Source organism: Haliotis rubra, unplaced genomic scaffold, assembly GCF_003918875.1.
Source record: "Haliotis rubra isolate DU_JTF1 unplaced genomic scaffold, ASM391887v1 Scf7, whole genome shotgun sequence".
NCBI classification, from domain to species: domain Eukaryota; kingdom Metazoa; phylum Mollusca; class Gastropoda; order Lepetellida; family Haliotidae; genus Haliotis; species Haliotis rubra.
This window is the reverse complement of record NW_025767412.1, coordinates 2,544,599-2,571,570: the sequence shown is the minus strand read 5'-3', so window position 1 is coordinate 2,571,570 and position 26,972 is coordinate 2,544,599. Positions and strand designations below refer to the sequence as shown.

At 38.7% G+C, this 26,972-nt stretch overlaps 1 protein-coding gene across 1 annotated transcript; it reads right to left on the bottom strand.

The window, feature by feature from the left end:
- On the bottom strand, positions 1-26,792 carry LOC124258607 (inactive histone-lysine N-methyltransferase 2E-like). Its single transcript, XM_046692674.1, has 25 exons — positions 26,406-26,792; positions 19,698-19,877; positions 18,990-19,077; positions 18,617-18,852; positions 18,206-18,345; positions 17,632-17,858; positions 16,835-16,876; positions 14,974-15,038; positions 13,779-13,872; positions 13,361-13,432; positions 12,579-12,682; positions 12,079-12,196; positions 11,752-11,861; positions 11,483-11,566; positions 11,020-11,242; positions 10,500-10,655; positions 9,689-9,802; positions 7,942-8,042; positions 7,072-7,098; positions 6,775-6,934; positions 4,979-5,230; positions 4,496-4,628; positions 3,854-4,097; positions 610-1,843; positions 1-208 (listed from the first exon to the last, which is right to left on the bottom strand). The coding sequence occupies exons 2-24, from the start codon at positions 19,778-19,780 to the stop codon at positions 1,627-1,629; spliced, it is 3,090 nt and encodes a 1,029-aa protein (XP_046548630.1). The 5' UTR covers positions 19,781-19,877; positions 26,406-26,792; the 3' UTR covers positions 1-208; positions 610-1,626.
- Between the last annotated feature and the right edge of the window lie 180 nt (positions 26,793-26,972).

The window sequence follows — 26,972 nt, the reverse complement described above, 5'->3', positions numbered from 1 at the left end:
CTTTCTTGCCAGTTGGGCTAGTTGATTCAAACAATGGAAGTGGAGCAAGTGTGGGAACATGAGGTGTGGATGACGACCGTGATGATTTTCTTCTTGCTCCATGATGATGAGAACGTGGGGGTGGAGGCGGGGGAGGGGGCGTTGAACTGCCACATGAGGGTTCTTTCACCTTCTCTTTCAATCTCTTACGATATTCTAGAAGACTAACCTAGAAATAAAAACATTCTCTTTCACTACTTGAGCTCTTAAAAGTAAGGTGGCATGTTATGATTATCATTTATGTTACATTCAAAATAAACCAATAAACAACAGATAACTTCATATCCAAGCTGAGTCTCTTGTGAAACCTGATGAATCGATGTATCTATTATGACTGAAAAACATGAACTCCTCCCTGGTTGAAAACCAAACATGTCCAATGACGTCTTTGAATGGGTTAGAAGACATACACATAAGGAAGATAACTATATGGATCTCAACTTCTATATTATGAGGACCACAACTTTTCAGAGCATATACTTACTCGTTCATGAGGTTATTTTTTAACAATTACATTTTCCTACACATGAATCCCAGGACTATATAATGGCCATATTAAGCAGTCCCTACCTTTTTCTTTGTTGGCGGCTCTGGTGGTGGTGGAGGGGGTGAAGGTGGCAGTGGTGGCTGAACCTCCATACAGTCAGGAGGCGGTGGAGGGGGGCCTGGTGGAAGGGGAGGGTTCACACACCCTGCTTCCACTTCTCCGACATAATGCGAGTCATTACACACACCTTGTGACATGAATGGGGCAGGTGAACAATGTGGATCTACTACACTTGTTGATGAAACAGTCGCCATGTCATCGTAACACATGGCATTGTCTTTATCAGTTACATGATTGGTGTACCCTACAGATGCTTCACTAGGCCCCGATTGAGAGTCTGGAGCTGCCACAGCAATCTGCTCTCCCTCTTGTGGAGAAGCTGGTGTCAGCAGAACAATCTCACTCTTGTTTTCCTCAGTGCTGGACACACAGCATGTTCCTTCCTCCAAGGAAAGGGGCAACCGAGGCTCATTTGTGTCACTTTCACTCACAGCAGCACCTGCATCTATTCTTGATGCTGAATCACAGACGATTTCATGAGAATCTGATACTAAGCAGTCTTTTTCTGCAGACGATGAGGCTTTCTCAACACTTTCACTAGTCCTAGCCTCAGCTTTAGCTGGAGAATCAACTTCCCCTTCCAAATTTTCTGGTGACCCTACAGACTTCGAGTCAGTTTCCGATACCTCGGAAACCTAAGCTTCCGGAAACCTCCTCTGAAGGCTCTGTTGTAACATCCTTAGAGCACACGCCATGTTCTACATTGGAAGAAACCTTCCCAGCTTCAGTGTCCAACTTGCTCTGGCTTAAACATTCACTTTGCTGAGAATCACATGTCTGCTGCTCTTTTAAATTCTCATCACTAAGGGTTTCATGTGATAACAGGCCACTCCCCGAATCTATTTCCATCTGCTGTTCTTGTTTCTCTGACTGGTCTTCTGCACACATTTCTCTCACTTCCCGAGCATCTGCCTCTCCTGTAGGAAGATCACTCTTTTTGACCAAGTCCACGACCTCATCAGTCCGAGTCTGTCGTTCCTCTACATCCATACTACTGTCTGCAACTTCTGACCAGGACGTGTCTTTCTCTGAACACAAAATGCTACTTTCAGCCATTTCTTCTGTACTGTTTCTTCCTTCAGATCCTTGACATGCTGACTGGGGCGGCAGTAAAGACTCAGAAGCATCACTGTCAATGTCTGTAGAATCTCTTTGGCTACTTTCTCTCCTTTGACGCTTTGATGGAGGTCCACACATCTGAAGGGAAAGAATTATTTTTATCTCATTCATTTAAATATACCAAACTGAAATCTTCAACCTTCATGTGCTGGGGTTCATATTAAAAAACCCAACAGTGTTTCAGCCAGGATTTGTTTGAGTGTTGCCAGTGGCACCGTAACTACTAAAATGTGTGCCAATGCAGTTGAGACTTTTGCCATTCATGGTAATCATGGTATAGAAGACCTGTGGATTATATTAATTGTAGTGTCAATGGCGCAGTGGCGCTTGCCTGGCTGAAGCACTGCCCCAATGTCTTTCAAATTTCTTTGTGAGAGACACACTGGAGAGGCCAATCCAAAGTATACAAACTATGCCACCATCCCATGCCCCCAAATCAGAAGCCATTTGTCTCAAAGAGGGTAGCTGAACTATGCAAAACTATTGAAATGTAAGGGCATGCACATACAGGGATAAGACATCTGAGTTTATGTATCTGCAAAAAGGTTCACCAATCATATCCATCAGCTGCTTTAACAACTGTACATTCCTGAGAGGAACCAATTTTTAAACATACTTTTTGTATACAGTGGACTCTGTCAATACCGGCCTCTGTAAACACCGGCATTCTGTCTACATCGGCACAAAGTTTCAGTCCCGGCAGAAATGCACGTTATTATCATTTAGAAACTTCTGTAAACATCGGCATCTGTCTATTCAGGATATCGGCATTGTTTTTCAGTCCCAACGAACAAGTTGTTATGAAAACGAATCTGTAAAAACCGGCACATGAAAGACGGCGTAACCCTTTGATGCAATTAGGTCCAAATGATGTAACAACACAATTGGCTGTGACTCCCGAGATTATTCAGAAACGTGAAGTGTTAATCAGTATCTTGTTAATCAGTGAGTGGTACGTAACACTTACCCTGAGTAATTAATACATGTAGTGGGCAGTTTGACTGTATAAACAAGCAAGGGTTTACATTTTGTTGATTCGCGGGTATTGACTCGAGATTATTCAGAAACGGAAGTGTCAATCAGTTTCTTGTTAATTAGTGAGTGGCACGTGTCACTTACATAGAGGCTTAATCGCTTGATGGGGTATCGCTCGAAAAGCTCTGAACATCAACAATATCACTGTACTCTTGCCGAGAGTATTTTCACATTTGTAAGAAGCGATTTTATTGGATAAAGATTGGTTTCTAACGACGCTTTTTCACTACACTCTGCTTATAAGGGTCGTGATTGGTCAAAATCAGACACGTGACCTAAGCAGCCAATCATATTAATGAAATGGATACCGTCCTCGTAAACGAAAACGTTTAGATTAAGACGAAAGGTTTTGGGTAAAATAATGCTATTCTGAACATATTAAGAAGAACATCGCTACGTGTACGTGAATTATGGAACGTATTGGACATATCGTGCTAGGTTAGGGCCTATGACAAAAATACATATATTTTCACATTAAGCATCGTGTCCGGGCATCAAGACGGAGGCGGTGAAAGCCGAGATGTAACTTGTCAGTGACTTGACTTACATTGCATGATCGCACAAAAGTATGGAAATAGTAATTTTATATGTACGTTTGACAACTTTTATGAATGTTATTGTTGATTTCAATTTATTTAATGATTTCCTCGATGTTTGAAACATCGTTACTTTGCTCTTTGACAATGCTATTGTAGACCCGCTGCCGAAGCATAAACAAGAATCGTTGTTTTCAATAACATTGCGAAAAATAGTTTATAATTTTAATTCTGCCGATAATATATGATCAGTTGAAATTTAATAAGAGATTTCAGACATTTTTATTTGATTTAAACAACATGAATGTGCATTCAGACACTGCCTTGTTTCTTATTCAAACATCTTGTTAATGCTAAAGTGACAGTACGACAGCGAACTTCCGTGTGCGCAGGCGTCATAAGCGAACCTAGCTAAACCGGCACTCTGTCAAAACCGGCATTTTTATTTGGTCCCGACTGATGCCGGTATTTACAGAGTACACTGTAGCTAGTTAATTCTGAATTTGAATCTAGTTACCTGATCATTCTTGTCATCAGGAGTGACAGGTGTGTGTGGCAGCAGAGGCTTGATGCCATTCTTGTTCTGCAGTTCCTCCAGCTCAGCCTGGGGGGGGAGCCTGGTACTGTGGTCAGTCCCAGTTCCGCACCAGAGCCTTGCTGCAGGACTGATGGAGAGGGAGTGGACGGAGTGGGAGTCAGAGGTTGCTCCTGTGACATGGACTCCCGTGCTAGACGACGCTTCTTCAATGGAGTCACGAAATCTACAAAATATACGCCACCGTCAATTCCACAAACCTGTTTTTATAGTTTAACAAGTTAATTTTACGCCAAATTACAAGGTCGGCTTCTCCTTCCTTCAGAAAGGCAGCATCCAGGAACATGAACGCAAGACAGAAAAATACACTTACTGGTATTTAGGGTTTAACCTTGACCTATAAAACTATGGGTACAGAGACCCTCAAGTACTTGCGTGTCCCTTAATATAAATATATACATTTCTGCATCCATCTTATACATTTGTGCATAATGGACGTACATTTATTAGTCATGTAAAAACCTGATACCAGCAATTAAATTTCGACAGGATTAGGATATTGACAAAAGAACATGTTTAGTCTGAACAGTAGAATTGTCCACTATGAAAGCAACAAGAACTAACCTGCAGGTGGAGATCCACCAGGACTTGGCAGACAAACCGTTGGGTTGGGGCTAGCACTCCCGTGGACAGGTGACGCACTGCCACTGTCACTAGAGGGGGGACCAGTTTCAAACATTGCCTGTCGTAGCCAACGCTGGAAACAAACATTCAACATTAATACTAGACTGGGTTGGGGGTGGCACCCTTCCCTCCATGTACAGGTGATGCAAACATTGACTTTAGCCAACACTGTAAAACTAAGATTCAACACTGATACAGAGTGAAGGATAAATCAAGTATGACTGAAATAGATGTATGAAAGAACTTCACACTCCAAAAAGATCTGAAATTCAGAAAGGCTTGCAATTAACTGAATATTTTGTACATAGCACTTGAAGCCTGATTCAAAGTAGCTGGAGGGAGTCCACATAATTCTATTCTTCAGATGCTGGAGCATATCACACCAAAATGTATATTTTCAAATGATACAGAAAGTTTGCTCACCTTTTTGGCAGACCCAATACTGTGTTCATTGCTGTTCTTGGGCTGAGGTATGACAGCTGGTGGTGCAGCGGACCCAGCACTCTGGCTGTTGCGCCGAGGGATGTGTTCCATGGCATTGCGTGGGCTTGGTAAGCAAGTGACAAACATGGTCTCGTCCACACTCACTTCCAAGGGCTCCGTCTTTCCCACTCCTGCGGGCACTGGTGGCTTGATATCTGTACTCCTCTCGCTCATCCACTCATTGAATAAGTGCTGGAAATACATTTTTTAGAATTTTTCTCATGTAATAAAAAAAAGGGGTGACATTTCACTAAAAAGATCTTCATAGAGATCTACTGGTCTTCTGAATGCACTGGGAGAGATATTTACTGTTGAGTCATATACTATGGCAATAAGTGTCAAGATTAGAAAATAAAATAGATTTGCAATATCAACAAACAAAACTAGAAAATAAAAAATGATGACTTCTGAATAGACAAGACAGTCATCAATATATGTCAAATGTTTTGGTGTGTAATGGCAAAATATTCTCAGCTCAGGAGAGAATATGTCTACGAGTTATGATTATGTCAAATGTTTTGGTGTGTATATAGCAAAGTGGAAGGAGAGTACTGAAAGGTTTCAAAGTTCAGCTCTAGAAAGGAGCATTACCACCAAAAATTAAGTTGAAGCCAAAATTGTTGCCATGGAAACACACACAAAGTTTTTATCCAGAAATCCCAAACTACCAAAAGGCACCAGTTCACCACCAGATCTATCTATGTGCCATGTTTTTTGAAGAAACATTGAACGGTTTTAGAGTTCTGCTCCGGAAAAGAGTACTACCACCAATTTCAGTCTAAGTCCAACTTGTTGCCATGGAAACACAAAATAATATTTTATTCAGAAATCCAAAACTACCAAAAGGTACCAGTACACCACCAGATCTATCTATGTGCCAAGTTTGGTGAAGAAACATTGAACGGTTTAAAAGTTATGCTCCGGGAAAAAAACAATGTGCACAGACGCACGGACGGACGGAGTCCATTTTAATACCCCCCGCAAAACTCGTCTTCTGCTTCCAACCTAGCAGTCTAGTGTATCTAAAACCCATCATCTTCCTATCAGCTCAAAAACCTCAACACATCACGTGTAACATTGCTTTGTGTCATAATATGCTACATACAGCTCATCATGAGCTCTCTGTAACACATAATGAATTAATGTTCCTCCTGATCTAGGTCTGCATTCAGTTCATCATGCAACTCGGACACAAAGGAGGGAATGAAGAATCGGTACTAATGCAATTTTCAGGAACACTTTCTGACAAAGATAGTTGATGCTTCCTGCTCTACCTTGTATTCTGCTACTTACCCTACCTAGGCTTCTGATTCTAACCCTACCTAGACTTCTGCTTCCAAAACTACCAAGTCCCTGGCTTCAAAACCTTGCCTTATCTTAGGTGTCGGACCCTACCTAGTCTTCTGTTTGAAACTACTTTGTCTTCAAACCCTGCTCCGTCTCCTGCTCCCAACCCTCCCTAGTGTACCTACCACCATTCAGGTACCTATCAGTTAAACACATATATAGATGTGTAACAAGAAGTCATGTTTCATAATGTGCCAGATAAAGCTTATTACCAGCTCTCTGTAACACATAATGAATTACTATTCCTCCTGATCTAGGTCTGCATTCATTTCATAATGCAACTCGGACACAAAGGAGGGAAAGATGGAACAGTATTGCAGGAACAATTTTCCAAAAACTTAGTGAAAAAAAAAAAACATGCAAAGAAAATGGGTTTTCATAATCCATACCTTTTTAGTTTTGTGGAACTTGAAGCCTGCTGCATTGGGACTGCTGATGTCTGCTGAAGCAGGAGTCTGTATAGGGGTACCTGGGGTTGACCCTGTGTTGCTATTTTCGTCAGCCGACACAATCTCCATGATGGCCGCAGCACTGTTGACCCTACTTCTTCTTATGAAACCAAAAAAGTTACATATATTTAGTATATTTCCAAACATATTCCTGGTGTGATAGTATGGACCGGTAGTTGAGGTCTTTATTTTGTAATTGTAGCAAAAACAGGAAAGAATAAATCAAGGTGAACCTACCTCCTCGCATGTTTCTTGTTCTTCTTCCTGAAACAATCAAAGTTTACATTAAAACATTTGTAATTTGTTCATATATTGCAATAGCAAAGACAGCAGGAATATTTGTACAATCTAAACAGAACTGAGTCACCTTCTGAGATTTGCCACATGTTTGAGGTGCCTTCTCTGACGTTTTTTCTGCACTAGATTTGACAGTGCTTTGACGATATCAGCTTCACAGAAGCCCTCAAATTCCCCTTCAGAACTATCAACTTGCACCTGAGACCAGGCAACCACACAGGTTCTGTCAAACATTTCTTGCAAAACGGCTTTTCATCTGACAAATGCACCCACAAATACAATCTCAATTCAAATGAGATGAAAGTCTTTGGCACACTGAGTAACACAATGAATGGTTTGAGATGAGCCAGCACACAAACCACATGTCCCAAATGGGAGAGTCTATTTATCCATAGGGAAAATACTGGACAACTGGATCACACCATTATTTTAGTAGGGGTGTCAGGTTACCCACTCAATGTTGCTTATGACTATCTGGTCTTTATTACAACATACAATTCGCAAAACCTTTTCCCTTTAATCTTGGAAGGAATACAGGATATCAGAGTGGTTTCTGGTAGGCAATCTACACAGTAAAGGATGCCTTCACCTTTGTAGCACTTGAAAACTAAATTTTCACAAAAAGATGATTAACCAGAGACTTATCTGGGATGTGAAACCAAGCCACTTTGACAGGCAAACTGCTGTATCAGTTTAATGTTCTCTTTCTGTATTTTCAGAAAGATCACAACTTTTTTTTTGATATTTGCTACAGACCAGGTGCTGAATATTGAATTGGTCCACACAGATTTATTTTTGAATGATGCTCACCCTTTTGTTGGGGTTGCTTTTGTTGGAGATTCTGGTTTGGGCTTTTCTTCTGGCTCCTCCTTCACTGGAGGTGGTGGCAGTGGGGGAGGTACTTCCTCCACCTGAAAGATAAGATGTATCTCATCAGCTGAACATCTACAACTATACAGGTCCCCGTCACCCAGACTGACCATTTGATCCGTTGTTCGCCACTTACGACAAGCACAGATTTTCACAGGTGGACACTGTTTTGCACAGTATTCCAGTCATATTACAGTGTCAGTTTGATGAAGAAAAGAACCTGAAGAGATGCAGGTCTGGGGCTCTCATGCCTTTGATGAAATTCACGAGCCTGAATATTAAGCTGAAAAATTGAAGTAAATACAAACCCCAACACTAACCCATAAGTTGAACAGTTTCTCCCTGCACCTCAGACAACCAACCTGGTAGTGCTCCCCTAAGCCACTTGAACACATTACCCATGTATTATTTACACCACATATTGCCAACTTTCAGAATATGCTACATTCAGTTCATCATTTGCCCTTAGAAACATGTAATGAATTACTGTTCCTCCTTGACTAGGTCTGCATTCAGTTCATCATGCAACTCAGACACAAAGGAGGGAATGAAGGTTATGTCATAATTCTCTTAAGGACAGTTGCCGACTTTGCTACCTCGTGTTATCAAACTCTGCTTTTAGTGGGAGTGAGGAGTAAATAAGCTGCATTTATTGACATTTCGTGGCTTGTTGTTCAAGTCATTATAAGAAACTCAACAAACACTAGCCAGTCCTTGACACTATATCTTCTGCATCCAAACCTAGCATGCCTTCTGCTTGCAACCCCTTCTTCAGGATCCATCCCCACCACGTCTTCTACAACCAACCCTACCTCGTATTCTGCTTCTAACCTAACCATGTCTTCTCAATTCAACCCCTTCTTGAGGATCCATCCTCACCTTGTCTTCTGCATCCAACCCTACCATGTCTTCTGTTTCCAACCCAACCACATCTTCTGCATTTAAACCCATTCTTGTCTTCTACATCCAACACAACCATGTCTTCTGTTTCCAACCCAACCATGTCTTCTGCATCCAACCCCTTCGTCTTCTACATCCAACACTACCATGTCTTCTGCTTCCAACCCAACATCGTCTTCTACTTCCAACCCCATTGTGCCCTCTGCATCTTACCCTACCTTGTCTTCTGCTTGCAACCTGACATACTCAAGTGTCTAAAGCCTATCAGCTAAACCACTTCAACACTTCACGTGCATAATGAATTACATTGCCTTGTTTCATAATATATGCTACATACAGCTACACCATAAGCTCTCTGTAACACATAATGAATTAATGTTCCTCCTGATCTAGGTCTGCATTCAGTTCATCATGCAACTCGGACACAAAGGAGGGAAAAAAGGAACTGCAGGAACCATTTTTCTCTGGTCAGGAACAGTTTTTGTCACTCAGTTGATACTAAATTGTATTTAGCTTCAAACCCTTATGCTTCCGACCAGTCAGTTTTACGAATCTATTGAGTCACACATAACAAACACCCTTCTCAAACATTGCCTCATAATCTCATTCAAGCACTCTCCATAGACTCATAAAAACACTTTCAGACGTATATCAAGTTCCTTCCCCATTCTTTGGATAGTATGACTTGTTCAGAAACATTTATTTCTGAATGCAAATTATTGCATGCCTTTAGTTACAATCAATTTCTTTCCTATCATTAATGGTGAAAGCATTTGGAAATCCTTACATCTGGCTTTTTAGTAGTTTCTAAACGAGCTAGTGCTTCTTTCCGTCTTTCCTCCCTCTTTGCCAATTTCTCAAAAGCCTTCATGATAGCCTCCATCTTCCTTTCTTCTCGAGTCTAAAACAGAGAACAAAGATTGACATATATAAACTGTTTCAAAACTGGTGTTGCATATCATAGACAAAGGTGAGGTGAGGTGAAATTGGGTTTAACGTCATGCTGGAGAATATTTCGCTCATATGACGACATGCATGCATGCGTGTGTATGTGTATGTGCGACTGCTTGTACTAGCCCAGACTGAAGCTGGTTTTATAGTGCTAGCCCACTGAGATACCATGCCGCAGTGAAGCATTAATACCCCACTCAGACACATTATACTGACTCCGAGCCGACCAGTCCTTGTTGTACCCATTAATGCCGAGTGCCAGGCAGGGACCAACAAGTACCATATTTTAACGTCTTTTGATATGACGCGGTTGGGGATCGAACCCGCGACCTTCCGCTCTCCGGGAGGACGCTCTAACCACTACACCACGGAGGCGGTCATCATAGACAAAGGACACTGCATGATAATAATGCATAGTGATACAGCTAAAACCAAGCTGACCATAAACTAGTGAAAGATGTGTTATGACACCACTGTTACGTGTGTACAGTATTTGTAGTTACTTGCACTGGTGAATCAAAACGACACATGGTAACATTTTAAAGAATTTTTAAAGAGTGGACAATCATGGTTACATATTCCCTTAATGTGATATATAATAATATGACACATCCTGTTTCATCTTTTAAGTAACTGTTGACCCTCACCATCTTTTTACACCTTTCTGCTGCCTCCTGCTCTGACTCAGAAGACAACTGTGTCTCTAGTTGCTGAGCCTGGAGATCTATTGTCTGTTCAGAAGCAGGTGCCACAATAGTGGCAGGCTTCACTTCCACCGGTTCTTTCTTCACTGGTGATGGCTCCTACAATGCAATAAGTTCAGTACATTTCATTATCATAAAAACTAAATTATCTAGTGATTCAGGGCATTTGACTGATTCATGCTGAAGAACACTGACCTATTTTTTTGGCTTAAATTTATGGGTTAACAATATGTAGAAGAACGTTGGACAAAAGGAACTGTTCATATCATAAAACAATTCCAGAATACACTGATGGCATTGTCTGGAAAAAGAAAATCACCAAATATTCTCTTGCATAAGAGGATCTGACATGTAATGTCAAGGCCATATGGTCAGAATGATAAACAATATCACATTCATTACACAACCTGAGCTTTATCTAATTCTTCATCAAGTACATCAACATGACATCACCGGTACTCACTTCAATAGGGTGGACCACCTTCTTTTCAGGTTGAGGCTTAACAGGGGAAGCAACTGGTGTTACAGGACTCTTGGGGGTTTGTTTAACCTTAGTTCTAGCAGATTCTCTCTCTGGAGCACTGAATCTTCTTGTTCTCTTCTTCTCCTTCACCGGTGATGGTGGTGGAGGTACAGGGGCAGGAGTGGGTGTTGGAGTCAGTGCCGGGGCCCGCGGCTGTGATTCCCTGAAAAAGTGGTTAACACCAAGATTATTGCAGGCCAAATTAGCTGACATTAGGATTATGAACACTTACAGTGGTATGGCTACAATCTGAAACCACTGAATCGCACTGGTGCATTTTGCCTGCCAGTCCCTGTCTTTATAAATGTAATTTAGTCATAATCTATTTATAAAAAAACCCTGAAGCTTAATCAGGAGTTACAAAAGGTTATTTTCCATTTCAACTAAGTAAAAAACCACTTACTTGTTTTGAGAATTCCTTAACTTTTTCCCAAACTTAGAGACAGGACAAGTGACTTTTTGACAAGTACATTCCACACTAAATGAGCTGAAAGGAGATAAGAAATTACATTAGTCATAAGAGGTACAATTATCAATCATCACTACAAAACACACATACATGCACTATGTGCATGTATAGGCTGAATGGTGGAATGTTGTGAAATTACACAAAAACACTTAACACTTTCAAGAATCAGCAAAAGAATAGTACTGTGTGTAAACACTACTCACCACTCTTTATAGTTGTAATCAAACGGAATCGTTATTTCTCCTCCTTTCGGGATGTCCTTCTTGGAGATGACAATAAACTGAATGTTACCTTTTTCGATCACATGCTGAACCTGAAACAAGAAATAGGCATTACATACAACTCAAAAAGATGGCAGCAAGAGGTGTGTGTGAAAAAAACTGCCATATAACATTTGCTTGTCTTCATCAAAATGAGGCAAATGATCGATCTTTACAAATCATAGTCTTCAGTTTATCTCAATGTAATATACTGCCACTGAGCAGTTACACAAGAGAACAGTACACGAGAGCAAATATGACAGTGCCTACCTCAGCATTTGGTGTACATGACCTCCTAATAAATCGAGCATCACCACCGTAAGCACTTGCATCAACACATAAGTCAAGGTCCTCAAACTTGGAGTAAAACAACACAAACGGATGAAGTCTGGAAAACAAACATTCACAAATAAAATTCCCAGTAAGAAACATTGTGGTATGACTTCATCATATGTCACATAAAAATTAGAAAAAAGCCTGATATACAACATGGTGAATTTATAAAGGTTTATGGCATGTCATTACGTGAATCTTCATTGAGTCTAAATGCCAGTATGATTTTGCGGTATCAATGAAACACATACAAAAAATGGACCCAGAAACCAAGCTGTCCACAGAAGTGGTCACACAGTAGAAACATTCTCACTGTGAGGAAATTCACTTGCAAAATCTAGCTGTCATACAGCATTTTGACTTTAACAATATTTCTAGATACCATCACTGTCAACATGGTACAACCATAGTACTGTGGAATAGAATGCTGGTCTTACTTCTTCATGACACTTTCCGTGTCCAGATGCTCTCGAAGCATGACCGTTCCCTTGAATTCTATCACAGCTTGACCTTGAGGAATTAATTCCTTCGCAACAAGACCCTGTCAAAGCAGCAAAGTCACCAGTGAGCAGTAAATACAACAATCAGCAAACTTGAAAACAAAAACAATGTTTTCATATTACAAAACTAGAGCACAAGCATTGAGAAGAGCTTAAGACAGGTAAACATTATCTTACATTTACTTGTCTGCAAAACACGATGTGATGCATGTAATCTACTAATATGTGTAAAGCTTTACTCGTCCTTCTTGAGTCCTGAGTTCAGACCTGTGAAGATCCAGGTTAGAACTGATCTTCAGTAACCCATGCTTATCGTAAGAGGAGGCTTACAGGATCAGGCGGTTAAACTCACTGACTTGGTTGACACATGTCATCATATGGAAATTGCTTATATCGATGTTCATGCTATTGATCACTGGGGTTGTCTGATCCAGACTTGATTATTTACAGACTGCCGCCATATAGCTGTAATATTGCTGAGTGTGGCATAAAACTAAACTCACTCACTCTTGAGTTCAACTTGTTTCAGACCAGCTGACTATTGCAGGTGGCTGTTTCACAGGTACTAATCAAATCAAGACTATCAATGATCTGGCCACCGGTTGATCAAGTGAAGAGACCAGACAACAGCTTCACTATCTTGGTTCATCAAAATCATTTAGGACAACACTTCGTAAACAGGTAAATACACTTGGAACAACTGTAACTGTCAGTCTCACCTTTCTATTTGTCTTGACCTCAGCGACAACACATTGCTGAACCAGCAGCTTGTCTGTCACCGGACTGTCGGACTATGAAGAAGAATGTGGTTACAGTTACACAGTATCAAGAAACAACTGTCATAAATGTTACCTGTAAAGAGGTTTCTGTTTTGTGTAATAGAAAGGAACCCTCCTCCACGTGTAATATATCCAAATGGCCACATAACATCTGCTGATTTTTGTGACAGGAACAAATATGCATCCTGAAGAATATATTCTGGTCATTTGCTTGAGATGCCTTTTACATGCTTGCAAATAAAATATATTCAAACTGGAAACATCTTTTCTTGTTGTATCACTGTCAAAATCAATAACACGCCAAGAAAAAAATACATCCCCACCTTTACACAAAAGAAAGGTCAAAGTTTTCTCTCACCAAAACTCCATTGGTTTTTGTCAAAGACAGCAGGTCCCTCATTCCAGCACTATAGTGATTCTCTTTGGCAACCTCATAGGAATCCGACCATGGGCTAAACATACAAAAATATAGAATCAGAGGTATAACAAGGAGGCGTAACATGTCTGAAGTGAATGTATACATGGTTTCTCACTATTGTCAATGTCATTATTGTCGGCACAACCAAAGAAGTCTCCCATCTTTAATCAACACAAGTCAATAGGGTTAAAAAGTCCAGTTTCCACTCTTACTGAACTCAGGAAGGTCTTTTTCAATCAAAGTGCCAGCAGTGGTTATTAAATGTTACACCTATCCCACTGATCAATCGAATTCCACCTCTTGCATAACTTGCATGTGCTCCAAACAAAAAACCTGTGAAGATATGGGTTAGAAATGATCTTCAGTAACCCATGCGTGTAGTAAAAGGTGACTAATGGGATTGGGTGGTCAGGCTTGCTGGCTTGGTTGACACATGTCATCGGTTCCCAATTGCGCAGATTGATGCTCATGATGTTGATCACTGGATTGTCTGGTCCAGACTCTATTATTTACAGACCACCGCCATATAGCTGGAATATTGCTGAGTGTGGCGTAAAACTAAACTCACTCAATCCAAAACGGTGGGGTCAAGGTAAGGAGAAAAAGTTAATCAAAGAAAAATTGCACACTTCCTGATTCACATCCTGCTATCAACCCAAATCTGGATGGCAGTGACCATGTTCTTTAAAAACAGGATGTCAATTTCATTACTTAATTTGACTGGACTATAAACTTCCATGTCCAGAAAAATGTACCTTGTTAATTCCAGCCTAGGTCATAAAGGATGGAAACTGGACTTTCAGTCAATCAACACAAAAATAGAACAGAAAACAATCTTTCAAAAACCCCTTAAAATAGCTTTAGTACCACACATTGTAGAGCACTGAATATTCTGTGACCAACTAAATTCACTCAGCAATATTCCAGCTATATGGCGTAATGGCCAAGGTAATCGACGCTAAAATCTCTCAGCTGAGTAAAGTATTCATACATGACAGGCTAATCAAAGGACTGTTCAATATTTACTCACATCCCTGACAACATTTTATTATCCTACAAAGACAGTGCAGTGTCTATCAGACAACTTCTTCCTGTTCTCTGACAGCGGTGATGGAGAGTGAATATTTAGTCTCACCTGAACATACTGTTCCATGGGTCACCATTATCATTTGCAACTGAGACAGAAGTCTTCCTCCTTTTCTGTAAATACATTGGCAATATTTGACAAACTGCACACAAAAGAAACATCTTTGATAATTTAATTTACATTTCTGAAAAACAGGAACATTCCAGTGAGCCCCACTATGCCACTCTTTTTTTCGTTTTTATCAGAACTTAAACAAAATAGTGTAACATTTTCCCCTGATCACATAAATACAAGGGATTTTTTCAGATATAAATTCCAGCATTAATCTCCAAAACAACAAAATAAAGAGCACTAAATTATTCTAGTAGGAACAAGCTTGTGAAGTTTAAAACTGAACTGGTTTGGGATTTTCTGGGGAGATGTTTACATTGTGAAAACCTTTCGGAGAAAAGGTTAAAAATTAAGATTTGGAAAACATATAAACAAAACACCCCACACTCAAACAAGTGTAGAGCCCAACCAAGTGTAGAGTTCCCAGAGACTCTAAGGTCACAGATGAAGCCTATGTTTGTGAAGGAAATTATAAGCTTGTAAAACGTTATTACTACTACATCTCATACACCATTTAAAAAGATCTAATCCCACTGTTGATAAATATGAAGTTTATTTTTATAATATAATTTAAATAATACAACTACAACTTAAATAAATTTATTTTTTAATGAAAATGCAAGTTTACATTTATAATGTCCAGATAAGCCACGAAAGAAGCAAAAACTATGGCGATTTTTTTCCATTTGTGACATGTCATAACATGCCCGTGCCTTTTTCTTTCATATTTTCATTTTTATGTAATCAGAAAATTATTATAAAAAGATTTCTTAAATAATATGTATGGTCGCTTATTTCCCGATAACAGTGGCTTTCCGCTCGGTAACAGGACACAACAACGGAAAATACCTCCGTTTTCGAAGCTTCGTATGAATAACATGCGAGGCAAATCGTTTGATGTCGGGTATCGTACGAAAGCTCTGAACATCAACTATATCACTGTACCCATGCCAAGAGTATTTTCACAGTTGTAAGAAGCGATTTTATTGGATAAAGATTGGTTTCTAATGACGCTTTTTCGCCACAGTCTGCTATAAGGGTCGTGATTGGTCAAAACCAGACACGTGACCTAAGGCAGCCAATCATATTACGGCAATGGATACCGCCCTCGTAAACGAAAACTTTTAGATTTAGACGAAAGTTTTGGGTAAGATAATGCTATTCTGAACATCTTAAGCAAGAAATCACAACATATACGTAAATCATGGGACTTATTGGATGTATCGTGCTAGGTTATGACCTGTATCGTGCTAGGTTATGACCTGTGACAAAAATGCTTCATGCATATATTTTCGCATTAAACATCGTGTCCGAGCGTGAAGATTGAGGCGTCGAGAGCCGAGATGTCACTTGTCAGTGACTTGACTTGCCCTACTTGATCGCACAAAAAGATGGAAATAGTAATTTTATATGTACGTTTGACAACTTTTATGAATGCTGTTGTTGATTTTATTCATTAGTTTATTCAATTTATTTAATAATTTCCTCGAAACATCGTTACTTTGCTCTTTGACAATGTTATTGTGGACCCGCTGCCGAAGCATGTGTCCGAGAATCGTTGTTTTCAATAAAATTGCGAAAAATAGTTTATAATTTTAATTCTGCCGATAATATATGATAAATTGAAATTTAATAAGTGTTTTCACACATTGTGAAATGTGATGGATTTAATATATGAATCATAAGTCAGGTAAGTTCCTAAAATTATGTCTCATTTTGACGTGACTACTGCCTCCGGTGTCTGGGGACTCATAACATGCGGTGTTGAATGGGTTAAGAACATAATGAAACAACATACCTTTACAATTCTTACAGGCTTCTGAATACTGTCTTTGGCAATCTAGAAAAACAATTAATACATAACAAGCGTTATGAACATAATAAACATTTCCTTAATACAGATGCATGATAACGGTAAATTTATATATAATAGGCTACATTCTTACTTATTTCATTGTTATTAGAGGTCATTAGTGATAGTCTTACTGGTAGTTTAAAATGTTTCCATTATGTTTATCTGCCTAATATTATTAAGAGATTTACATTCTAACATAGAGTGCATTTCATCTTCTATTTTACCGTTTTTACAAAGTGTACAATATCTTTCCTCCCTGGTAATACCCTCTCTCTCTCACACACACACACACACACACACACACACACACACACACACACACACACACACACACACACACACACACACACACACACACACACACACACACACACACACACACACACACACACACACACACACACACACACACACACACACACACACGTTTCTATTTCTAATTGTAAAACTCCACACCTTAAACTTGCAAATAATCTTCTATACTTTTGTATCTTTACAACAGTTAGATATCGTTCTGGTTCAAATATTGTTTCAAAACGCCTAAATGTTCATAATTTTGGAGAAGTTTCTACACCGGCATACCATTCTGTAATAAAAACATCTCATCCTTTGTACAAATTCAAACAAGAAACATTCTATATTCTCAATTCCCCCATTCAACCATACAACCCCCAAACCGTTACAACACAAAAGAATTCTTACGGCAGATACCCAAGTTACCTTACCAGAGAGTTACATACCTTTGTTTTCTGTTTCTTGTTCCCATCTTTCCCCATATTTTCCTTTTCCTTTTTTGTCATCCTTTTTTCCTTTTTTATAACGTTTTTCTTTGGCGAGACCTTTTCTTTAGGCTTTGAGATCCGCCTCTGCTTGACAACCTTCCCCTTTGTCGGCGTTAAGGATTTCTTGTTGAGGGATGCCAGATGATTAGCAGCTTCATCTGGATCCGTGTCAGTAGCACTTGTATCTGTTAACATTCAGATAAAGGACTAAAAAATTTACAGAATGGCAAGATCACTCATTCAAAATATGCTGGCTCAGCAACTCATGGTAACTTTCATTGATTTCTGCAATTTATGCGGCACAAGTCTATTATTGGTTTTGTTTGTTCATTTCCTCATGGAATAACTAATACATATTGTTAACAAATATATTTGATTAAATTCTGTAGACTGTCATCCCAAGCCCACCCAGAGAAACATTTAAAATCATATACCAAGTCATAAACATGCACTGTCATCTTACAAGAAAACATTACAGAGAGAGAATTAGGATGATACAAGAGTTATCTTCCCTTGCATGTGCACGCCTCACCTGTCATCTCTTCTCGCTTCCTCATCTGTATGAGTTTTGCTCTGTCCACATCTATGTGACGTGGCTCACACAACTCACAGAAGAAACTCTCAGGGATGTTGTTGCGGTCGATGCCCATGCAGTCAATGTGTTGCCATACACTAACAAAAGAAATCATGTGATTTTAGCAAGGTAACTAAACACGTCTCTTCATCTTGCTTTCGACTACACTGCTTTTCATCAAACACCATGGAAAATATATGAGGGACAATTCCAACAAATACAACATCACCAGAAAACAAATCTCATAGTAATGAGTTGGGTTATGTGCAATTTTTCATAATTTATACATATTCACACTTTACTGGGTCATTTACAGGGTGAAAGTTCAAAACCAAACTGAATTTGTGAAGAACTGGTGTCTTATCCTACCTGCACTTATCACAGCAGATCATATAGCCATCATCATGCTGGAACTGACAAACACAGCGTGTGATGCTGTCATCAAACTTGTCATCTTTAGGCAGCGGCACAATAGCAGTCGCCGCTGCTGTGCTGGTAGTGGACACCACCTCTTCCAGCTGGACATGACCGTTGATGACCCCCTTTACTTGGGGAGGAGGAGACTGCGGGGGTGTAGGAGGAGGAGGAGCTCCATAGTTGTGATCCTGAAAACAATATGATTGCAGACATATAACTCTAAAACCATGACACTTTCTTTTCACAAACAGCTTGTATCATATGTTATCTAATTTTAAGGGACGATGGAAGTCATTACAAGAAAATTATAAACTGCAGTTCTTACTTGATACGGCAAGCCATAGCAACTGGCATAAACAGTTGGAGGCGGTCGGATCATTTCCTCAGGAGGAGGAGGTATCTCAACAGTGTCACTGCAAAGAGAAGAATTTCATGTACTTAGTTTAGTATTATTAGCATGAACACTTTTATGATATTTCTGATACAGATAATGAACATATCTTTAACATGTTTAATCAACATATGTCTGAACTCACTTCCTTCGGTGTGAGTTAAATGCTAAAATATTCACAAAATAATGAGCAACATAAACATCAGACTAATCATGCTAACAAAAAAAATAGTCAGTTCCTTATTAGGTTATTTTGCATTACAACTAACATTTGGTCTGCAGAAATCACTATTTTGCAGTATTGTTCATAACAAATATATTTCAAGCAGGTCACTGCAAATTTAATTTTGAATAAATTTGTTGTGGAACGGACATAGCATTACAGTATGCATTATTGTGGCAACAATAATTCAAACAAACATGAAAATACCCAAATACTTTTTTCATGGCCCCCAAGCTCCCTTGTGGTTACTAATGCAAGCACTTTCCACTGTGAACAGAACTGATTCATTGAACTGAACACCCTTTCCCCATTTAATCGTGTTTTTACATCCAGGTCGTAACAGTTAAACTTGAATGGTACAAAGTTTCACTAGTTTTCCGCAATATGACGTATGTATAAAATCATTAACAAACACTTACTCATCCTGTGACGACCAGGGGACTTCATTCCCACTGGTGCTGCCGATTCCTCGGACTGCCCCAATGCGCACTATTATGCTCATCCTGATGGCTCTACATTAATTCTTGAAAGGTTGAAATTGGGGCTGCCATTAGCAGCCTCAGGGCTGTGCATGACAGTCTTCTGTACCACACACTTAACTGAAAAGCAGAAGAAATAATACCAATGATGAGTATTAACAAATAAACTTGATTGTAGATTTATTTGTGTACCCAAAATACTTTAGTTCTGAGCCTTAATCCAGTAACAAATAACATGATAGAACACATTACCAATTCCAATCACAAATTCAGCTAAACCATGCGGTCATCAACTGGAATATAATTAGTGATGTAAAGTGAAATACCTATGCACTCTGAATATGTAATTATGTTTGAGTAAGCTGAACAGCACAAGGATTTGGTTATCCAAAACTGAAAATTTGCAGTACTTAGACCCAGTGTATAGGCTTTCCATTAATTGTGTCAGTGTAACAACTCAAAAGTATCAGTAATAATACAATTACCTATGTAGGCATGTCATTAAACATTTTAATGGAAATCACGAACTAGGGTAATCCATATTAATTGTGTAAAATTGAACTATCAGCCTCCTTTTCATCCATGTTAACCACAGAACCTAAGAGAAAATATTTTGTGGCACTGGACTGACAAAATAGTGTCAATGCTCTGTACTGATCATATATGAAAATGTACCGTCACATTTTAACACATGACATCCCTACTACTTATATCTAAATACCTTTTACTAACTGCATTACATTCTCAATATAATACCTCCAATAATACACTACTGATAATACTACTTTTTTTCAAAATACTTGTAAAGAATTATTAGTCACTTCCCAAAGTTTGTCTCAGGAAAATATGAATTTACTTTGTAAAACAACATGAAACATTTGTCATTAATAATATTGACAGTAGTGAGCCAGTCTAAGTAAACTTAGGCTCAGTATTATTAGTTACACTGCTATACTGAGTCTAACAAAACCTTGTGGAAGGCCGCATCAGCTGACCTTTTCAATGGACCAATCAGAACACAGCTTACCAAATCGCGAAAGTTGACATTCGCACACACCTTTTGAACTTTTACCTCGAAAAAGTTTTGTACCCGAACGATTCCAAATGCTATTTTCCGTACGATCGCTTCCGAGTGATGCACATGGAGCACGCCACAAGAGTGAGAAAACTGTCGCTGAAAATAGCGTTTTGTCAGTATTCAAGGATGTCAGTTTTCGGAAATATTAGCTAATGATAGCCATGTCAACAGAAACCCAAAAGTGTATATTGTGCAGGTCATATATCTGTGTTCTATGCAGGTTTTCATTTGTTATGAGATCAGTGTTGGCAACCGGGGAAGAGAAAATCCATTTTGTAAGTCCTGCCAAACCCTAAATAGTAGCCGTTGTCTGATTGGTTAAATCCGTTCGGCCATCTTGCGTTTGATTGGACGGTCATAGGTTGCTCAAAGGTAACCTGACGCAACCTTCCACAAGGTTTTGTTAGACTCAGCATAGCAGTGTAACGAATAATACTGAGCCTAAGTTTACTTAGACTGAGTAGGGAGCTGACCATCCACTCTGCATATAACAGTCCAATAGGGTGTATGACACTATCCTGCTGCTATCTTGTATTGTAACCAATACTTCACCCCAAGTGACATCCCCTCATGAACATGACAAAGATAGCTGCTGTTTATGGAGATGTGAATCTAACAACACTTGAAACAATTACCAGATGGAAATGTTTGGAAGAGATAAAATGAATCAATCATATTCTGCCAAAATACTTGCAAAATCTACAAAGAATATGACGGAAAATGGTTTGTAATTTCATTCCAAGAAAAAATATGACAGAACATCCTTAATGGTAATGAACAAAGGTGACCAGAAACATGATTGAATTCTACTGCGATTTTCCAGTGCACCGATAAAATAAAACTAACATAACTGATTATGAGAGAAAGCAAAGACATGATAAAAACATAATAATTGATTGTAAAAACAGTTCTGTTAAACATTCCAGTTATCATGCACGTATTCCAAGATCACACAAAGCAATTTTGTTCAAATCATGCTCAGATAAGGAAACAAATATCCAGCATCAAATTTTCATGTTCGTAAGTTTGTTGATTGCATTCCATTGATTTCAAAATTTAGCATAGCTGCACAAAATGATTTAGATCATAAACTGACCATGTGAACAAGAACAAGGCAATTACCTACAATCCTGAGATTTCAATTTGAAACAAATTGTAAAGACCTCTAGCAATAGTGACATACAACAAAATGTGACTCATTGTTGTCCAGGAGGTGCTGTAACACAGATTCTAAGATGCCTAGCGGTTAGAACAATCGAAAAATAATAATACATTATCAGACAATAAAGGTATAGTTTTTTAATGACGTAACAATTGAATGACGTTATCCCGTCACTGCGCCATTCTAGTCTGCCCCCTCGTAATGGAACCATTTTACATTACGTCACAATGTAAGCGACGTCACGATGCATGTCAGTTGACATCGCCTCGTACGGCCTCCCACAGTAAACTACTCCGTTGCATCACGTTTCTTGGTTTGCAGTTGCTTCACACAGCTAACAACACTGGTGGAAACATTACGTTTATGTTTTACGACGGTTAAAATGTGTCAATTCGACTCACAAGCTTTCAGCGACACGGTAACGTTCACAATGTTACATTCCGAACATGCAATCGTGGAATGTCGCTTGACTACACAGCTTCATCTGAATGTACTGATCTAAACTTACGTTGGTAGTAGAAATGCGACGTTCATATTGCCCCATATGGTTTACGTTAATGACAGATGTAATTAAAATAATTCAGAGAAGATATTCAATCTGAACGTAAACCGTCATCAAACTGTCATCATTTGTTTTTTTCTGGGAACTTTCGTCTTAACGTAGGGGGCAGACACATAAATAGAACAGCGCGCCAGTTAGCCCTGTGCGAGCATTCTTAATTTAGGTCACCGACACCGTCGTTTGTTTTCTGCCTTAAATTAATCGTAATTATCCTTAGAAAGTATTACATTTGGCATCTTAGAAAAGAAATACAGTTCGCTCTACCACCATGTAGAGCACACTTTTAGCACACTTTTGCCCTGAACTATTATAACGTTAAAGCACTCGGACGCAAGCATCCTTGTACTTTAACTATAATAGTTAAAGGCCACATGCAACCAAAAAATCAAACATAATTAAAACACAATTATCACTTATTCATGACATATAATATACATTGCTGGTTATGAAAAAACATACAAACAAAATTATAAACGTACAATCGCAAAAAATCAAAAGTGCAATATTGTGTACTTGGGTTTACTTCCCAAGAAACGAAGCAGCCGGGATACCGAACCCAGTCAGAGCGGGTGGGTGTGCACTCAAGTGTAACAGCTGGTTCATTTGCAGATGCCCTCACGGATCATTGTGTGTGTATATATATATAGAGAGATGTTGGGTTTTGTAAATACATGCTCATTTTTTGTGTATAACATTTTGCAATCAACAGACATCATAACATGTCATATGTACAAGTCTCACATCTGCCTGTCTGTGTAATTACATAATGTGACAGAGACCGAACTCCGGCCATAAATCAATGCATTTTGTTTATGGTGTATAGCCTGATTGGTGTTAAGTTCAAATTGCATGTGGTCAGTGATCGCAGTTGTGTATTGAATATGGTCATTAGCAGACAGGCAGGCAGACACATAGGTGTCAATAAAACAGACATTGAGTTTTGTCTGTGACAACGACATATCTATATCACAGTTAGAAATTCTGTCAACGCTAAATAATGACATTGCTTTTAAGTATCGAACTGAGAAAGTGACTCGGTAAGAAGAACGTGTGGTGAAATAGACAAATGAAATTATATAAACAGTTAATCTACTGTCATAACATATAAAAAAGCTCGCGCCTGTGAAATATCAACAAAACATTAGAAAAATAGCTCACACCAAAGCCTTCACCGAACAACCCGCTTCCAAGCTGCGCAAACCTATTTCACTGCGCACGTGCTATGAGCGCAGCCTAGCTGTTGAAACCACTTGAATTCCCCCAAGAGCTGGGGGAAAATTAGTGAATCGTTTGAACTACGATTTTGCACGGGTTTTTTCATCGCGTTATTTTTCAACTTTATAAGTTGTATTTGCATTTTTGATGACTTGTTTCGGTAAGTCCATACTGAAAGGTATCAGAATCTGCAAAGTTGTGTTTTACGTTGCATGTGACCTTTGAGGGCAAAAGTGTGCTTTATTACACTATACATTGTGGTAGAGCAAACTGTATTTCTTAAACAGTCAATGGAACTGTCAGAAACAAAGAAAGAGCTTGTATCGTAGTTATCCTCAAGGTACTGGTATATATGCCGGTGCATATCTCGGTGTGACAGGAAATACAATTAAAAATGATATGCCATTGTCCATGCTATGATTTGGAATGATCAAACCTGGTAAGTTATCCATCAGTACTAGTTTAACATATTCATCTAAGAAGAGATCATATTGGTTTAGTGTTGTTTCTGGATAGTTATTTAGCGATTACCAGGCAAAATCAAATTTTACTAGTTTCTGGTTTCAGAAAGAGTGGCTGTTGAAATCATGTAGGTACCACTTTGGTGAAACTCAAAAACACTATTAAGTGTGGATAAACATGATAAAGCTAGTGTCATCAGAGCAAATCTGGAATTCAAACCTAGCATACCCGGTACATAACAAACACAATCTCACAATGAATAGTGGTATAATCCAACTGGGCCACCTGTTCCCTCACAATGTGATTAAAACATGTTTGTCATATAGTAGTGCTTGTATATCTTAATAACTCACTATTTCCTATCTCACAATGAAGACACATAGAGAGCTAATACATGTGTTTCTGAAATCAGCAAGCTTAAGATGAAATTGTCCTTGTAGACAAAACGTCTCTTGAAAAAATGTGCATTGTGCAGTTAATCTCACAACCAATGGATCTGGGCAACCAATACTGGTAAAGCCCACTAAAGGGACACAACTCTGTGGTAAGCTATTGAACCAATATTAAGATGACATCCATGACAAAAGGTATAATAAATAAGAAAACCAATACATTTATAATCATGATATAATGTAAAGTTGCAAAACCGACACACAGTAGGATAAAGCCATTCATTATATCTAGCAAACATGACTTATCTATGCTTGAACAATTATTTTTAAAGGTATTGTACTGCATTAGACTCTTATTAGGAAACAAACAACCTACAAGCCTTTTAGTAAACAATTGTGCATGAAGTGAAAAAGTGTGCACTTTTCCCAGGAACAAGAGGTTTTGGTGGATAGACATGATAGGGGCAATGTATTTATTGCTTCTGTCTTTTGAACTACAACACAATTTAAAGTATCTGTGACCAATACCTGATGTAATATTGTAGAAGTAAAACCAACCATCTCTCACAGAAGCAGGATGACGCAAGACCTGAACCATGTCAATTATGCACCAAACACTCTTACACAAGGCAGAACATGACAATCATGTACACCTCAAGCATGCATAAAGCTTTGTGCTTCTAAAATACTTCACATCCACACAGAAAGATGTGTAATAGACATCATTTCTGTACACCATATCAATATATATAGTGTTTCTACTTAAAACTTGACAGTTTGATGTGAAAATAATACCCCCTCAAATTGTTCTAAGACAAAACATATCAATTGGCCTATCAGACTAATCTATCTGTTCAAATTCAAGGGATGCTTCTTATAAGTAGTTCCTGAAAATATGTGTGTCATGAACTTATGACAGAACAAATGTCATAATTACAAAGCCTTTCAGGTTTTGTTCCCCATGAGGGAACAATTCATTTAATATTAAATAATTCATACCATGTGTCATGTTTTCCACGACATAACATAACTACCTACAAGATAATAAAATATAGGTAGGATTAAACAAGGATTCCATTATTCATTACTTGTAAAGGCCACAGCCTCAACATTTTGCAAGGAAGGTGAATAAATTATGCTTTGTTTGTGTTTGGAAAAGTATAGATTAAGAAGTGCCCAACTTGTCATTTTCAAAGTCCAAACAAGAATGCATTCGGCTCATAGTGACACTTTATTCAATATAACGTTTTGTGCAAGTGCGTGTTGCCAGATCTAAGTGAAATTTCATGCAAGTCTGTGTCTACAAAAATGGCGACCATGACGAGTTCTGCAAAAAGCCGAAGCAGTCGGCCATCATGGAAATTTTGCATCTCAAAAGATTAGCCGCAACTAACACGCTCAGTGAGTCATGATCAACATATTAAGATGTACTGATTCTACATTTATAACAAATGTTTTGCTATCTTTCGTTCTAATTCAGTATTTGCGAATAATTCCCACAATAGACGCTTATGAACAAATAACCGGTTCGGTTTTCGACAATAAAAATGGCGGCGACGACCTTCGGGATCGACCTGTCAGATAGAAATGTGATGATCATAATATACCCCAAATACATTATATAATCAGAGGGAAAAGATTTCCAACATACAACATGTATGCACACATTCGTTTGAGATGGTTGTCAAAAGAAAATTATAATTGAACTCAGACATGACTCATGCGGACTTCAAATATTCCGCGATAATTCTTGTCAAAACAGAGCACCAATACCTACCGTGTATGGTTCTGTATCCAAAATGCAACGCCAACAACAAATAAGTCAACACTTGATGAAGTCATACAATGCTAAAATTGTCTTGATAACGTCTAAAACTGCAGGAAAAACAATGAAAACATCCAATGTTTTGATGCATAAAACAGTCTATACAGTTGGTCCGGTTTGTTTATACCGGTCACAGGGCATAAAATACACATTTAACGTGTCAACATTCCGCATTCGAAAACTTTGGACACATAATCCGTAAGAATGCACGTTTTCTGTGTATCCAGAATTGCACTCTGTCCCATTGGAGCGAGTGACATGCCGTAAACACAGCCATATCTTCGTTTGTTTCTTCACCGTCCATTTTCCATCATGGCGGCCATGAAATGTCAATTTCTGCGGGGATTACAATTTGAGTACGAGCGGGTACCTCGTTCGACATGACGTAGGTCGGGATAAAAATATTTCAATAGTTTTACGTTTATAGACAATGTATGTTTTTATTGGGTTAAAAAACTACATAAACTTAACTTGAATGTAAAAAAGTCTAAATTTCTATATTTCGTAAAATCGTTCGTT

Coding starts and splice junctions, on each gene's coding strand:
- LOC124258607 (XM_046692674.1), bottom strand. CDS start 19,780: ATGAGCATAATAGTGCGCATTGGGGCAGTCCGAGGAATCGGCAGCACC. Junction 17,859..18,205: donor GAAGCGAGAAGAGATGACAG/GTGAGGCGTGCA, acceptor GAATGTTAACAG/ATACAAGTGCTACTGACACG. Junction 10,656..11,019: donor AGGTGGTCCACCCTATTGAA/GTGAGTACCGGT, acceptor ATTGCATTGTAG/GAGCCATCACCAGTGAAGAA.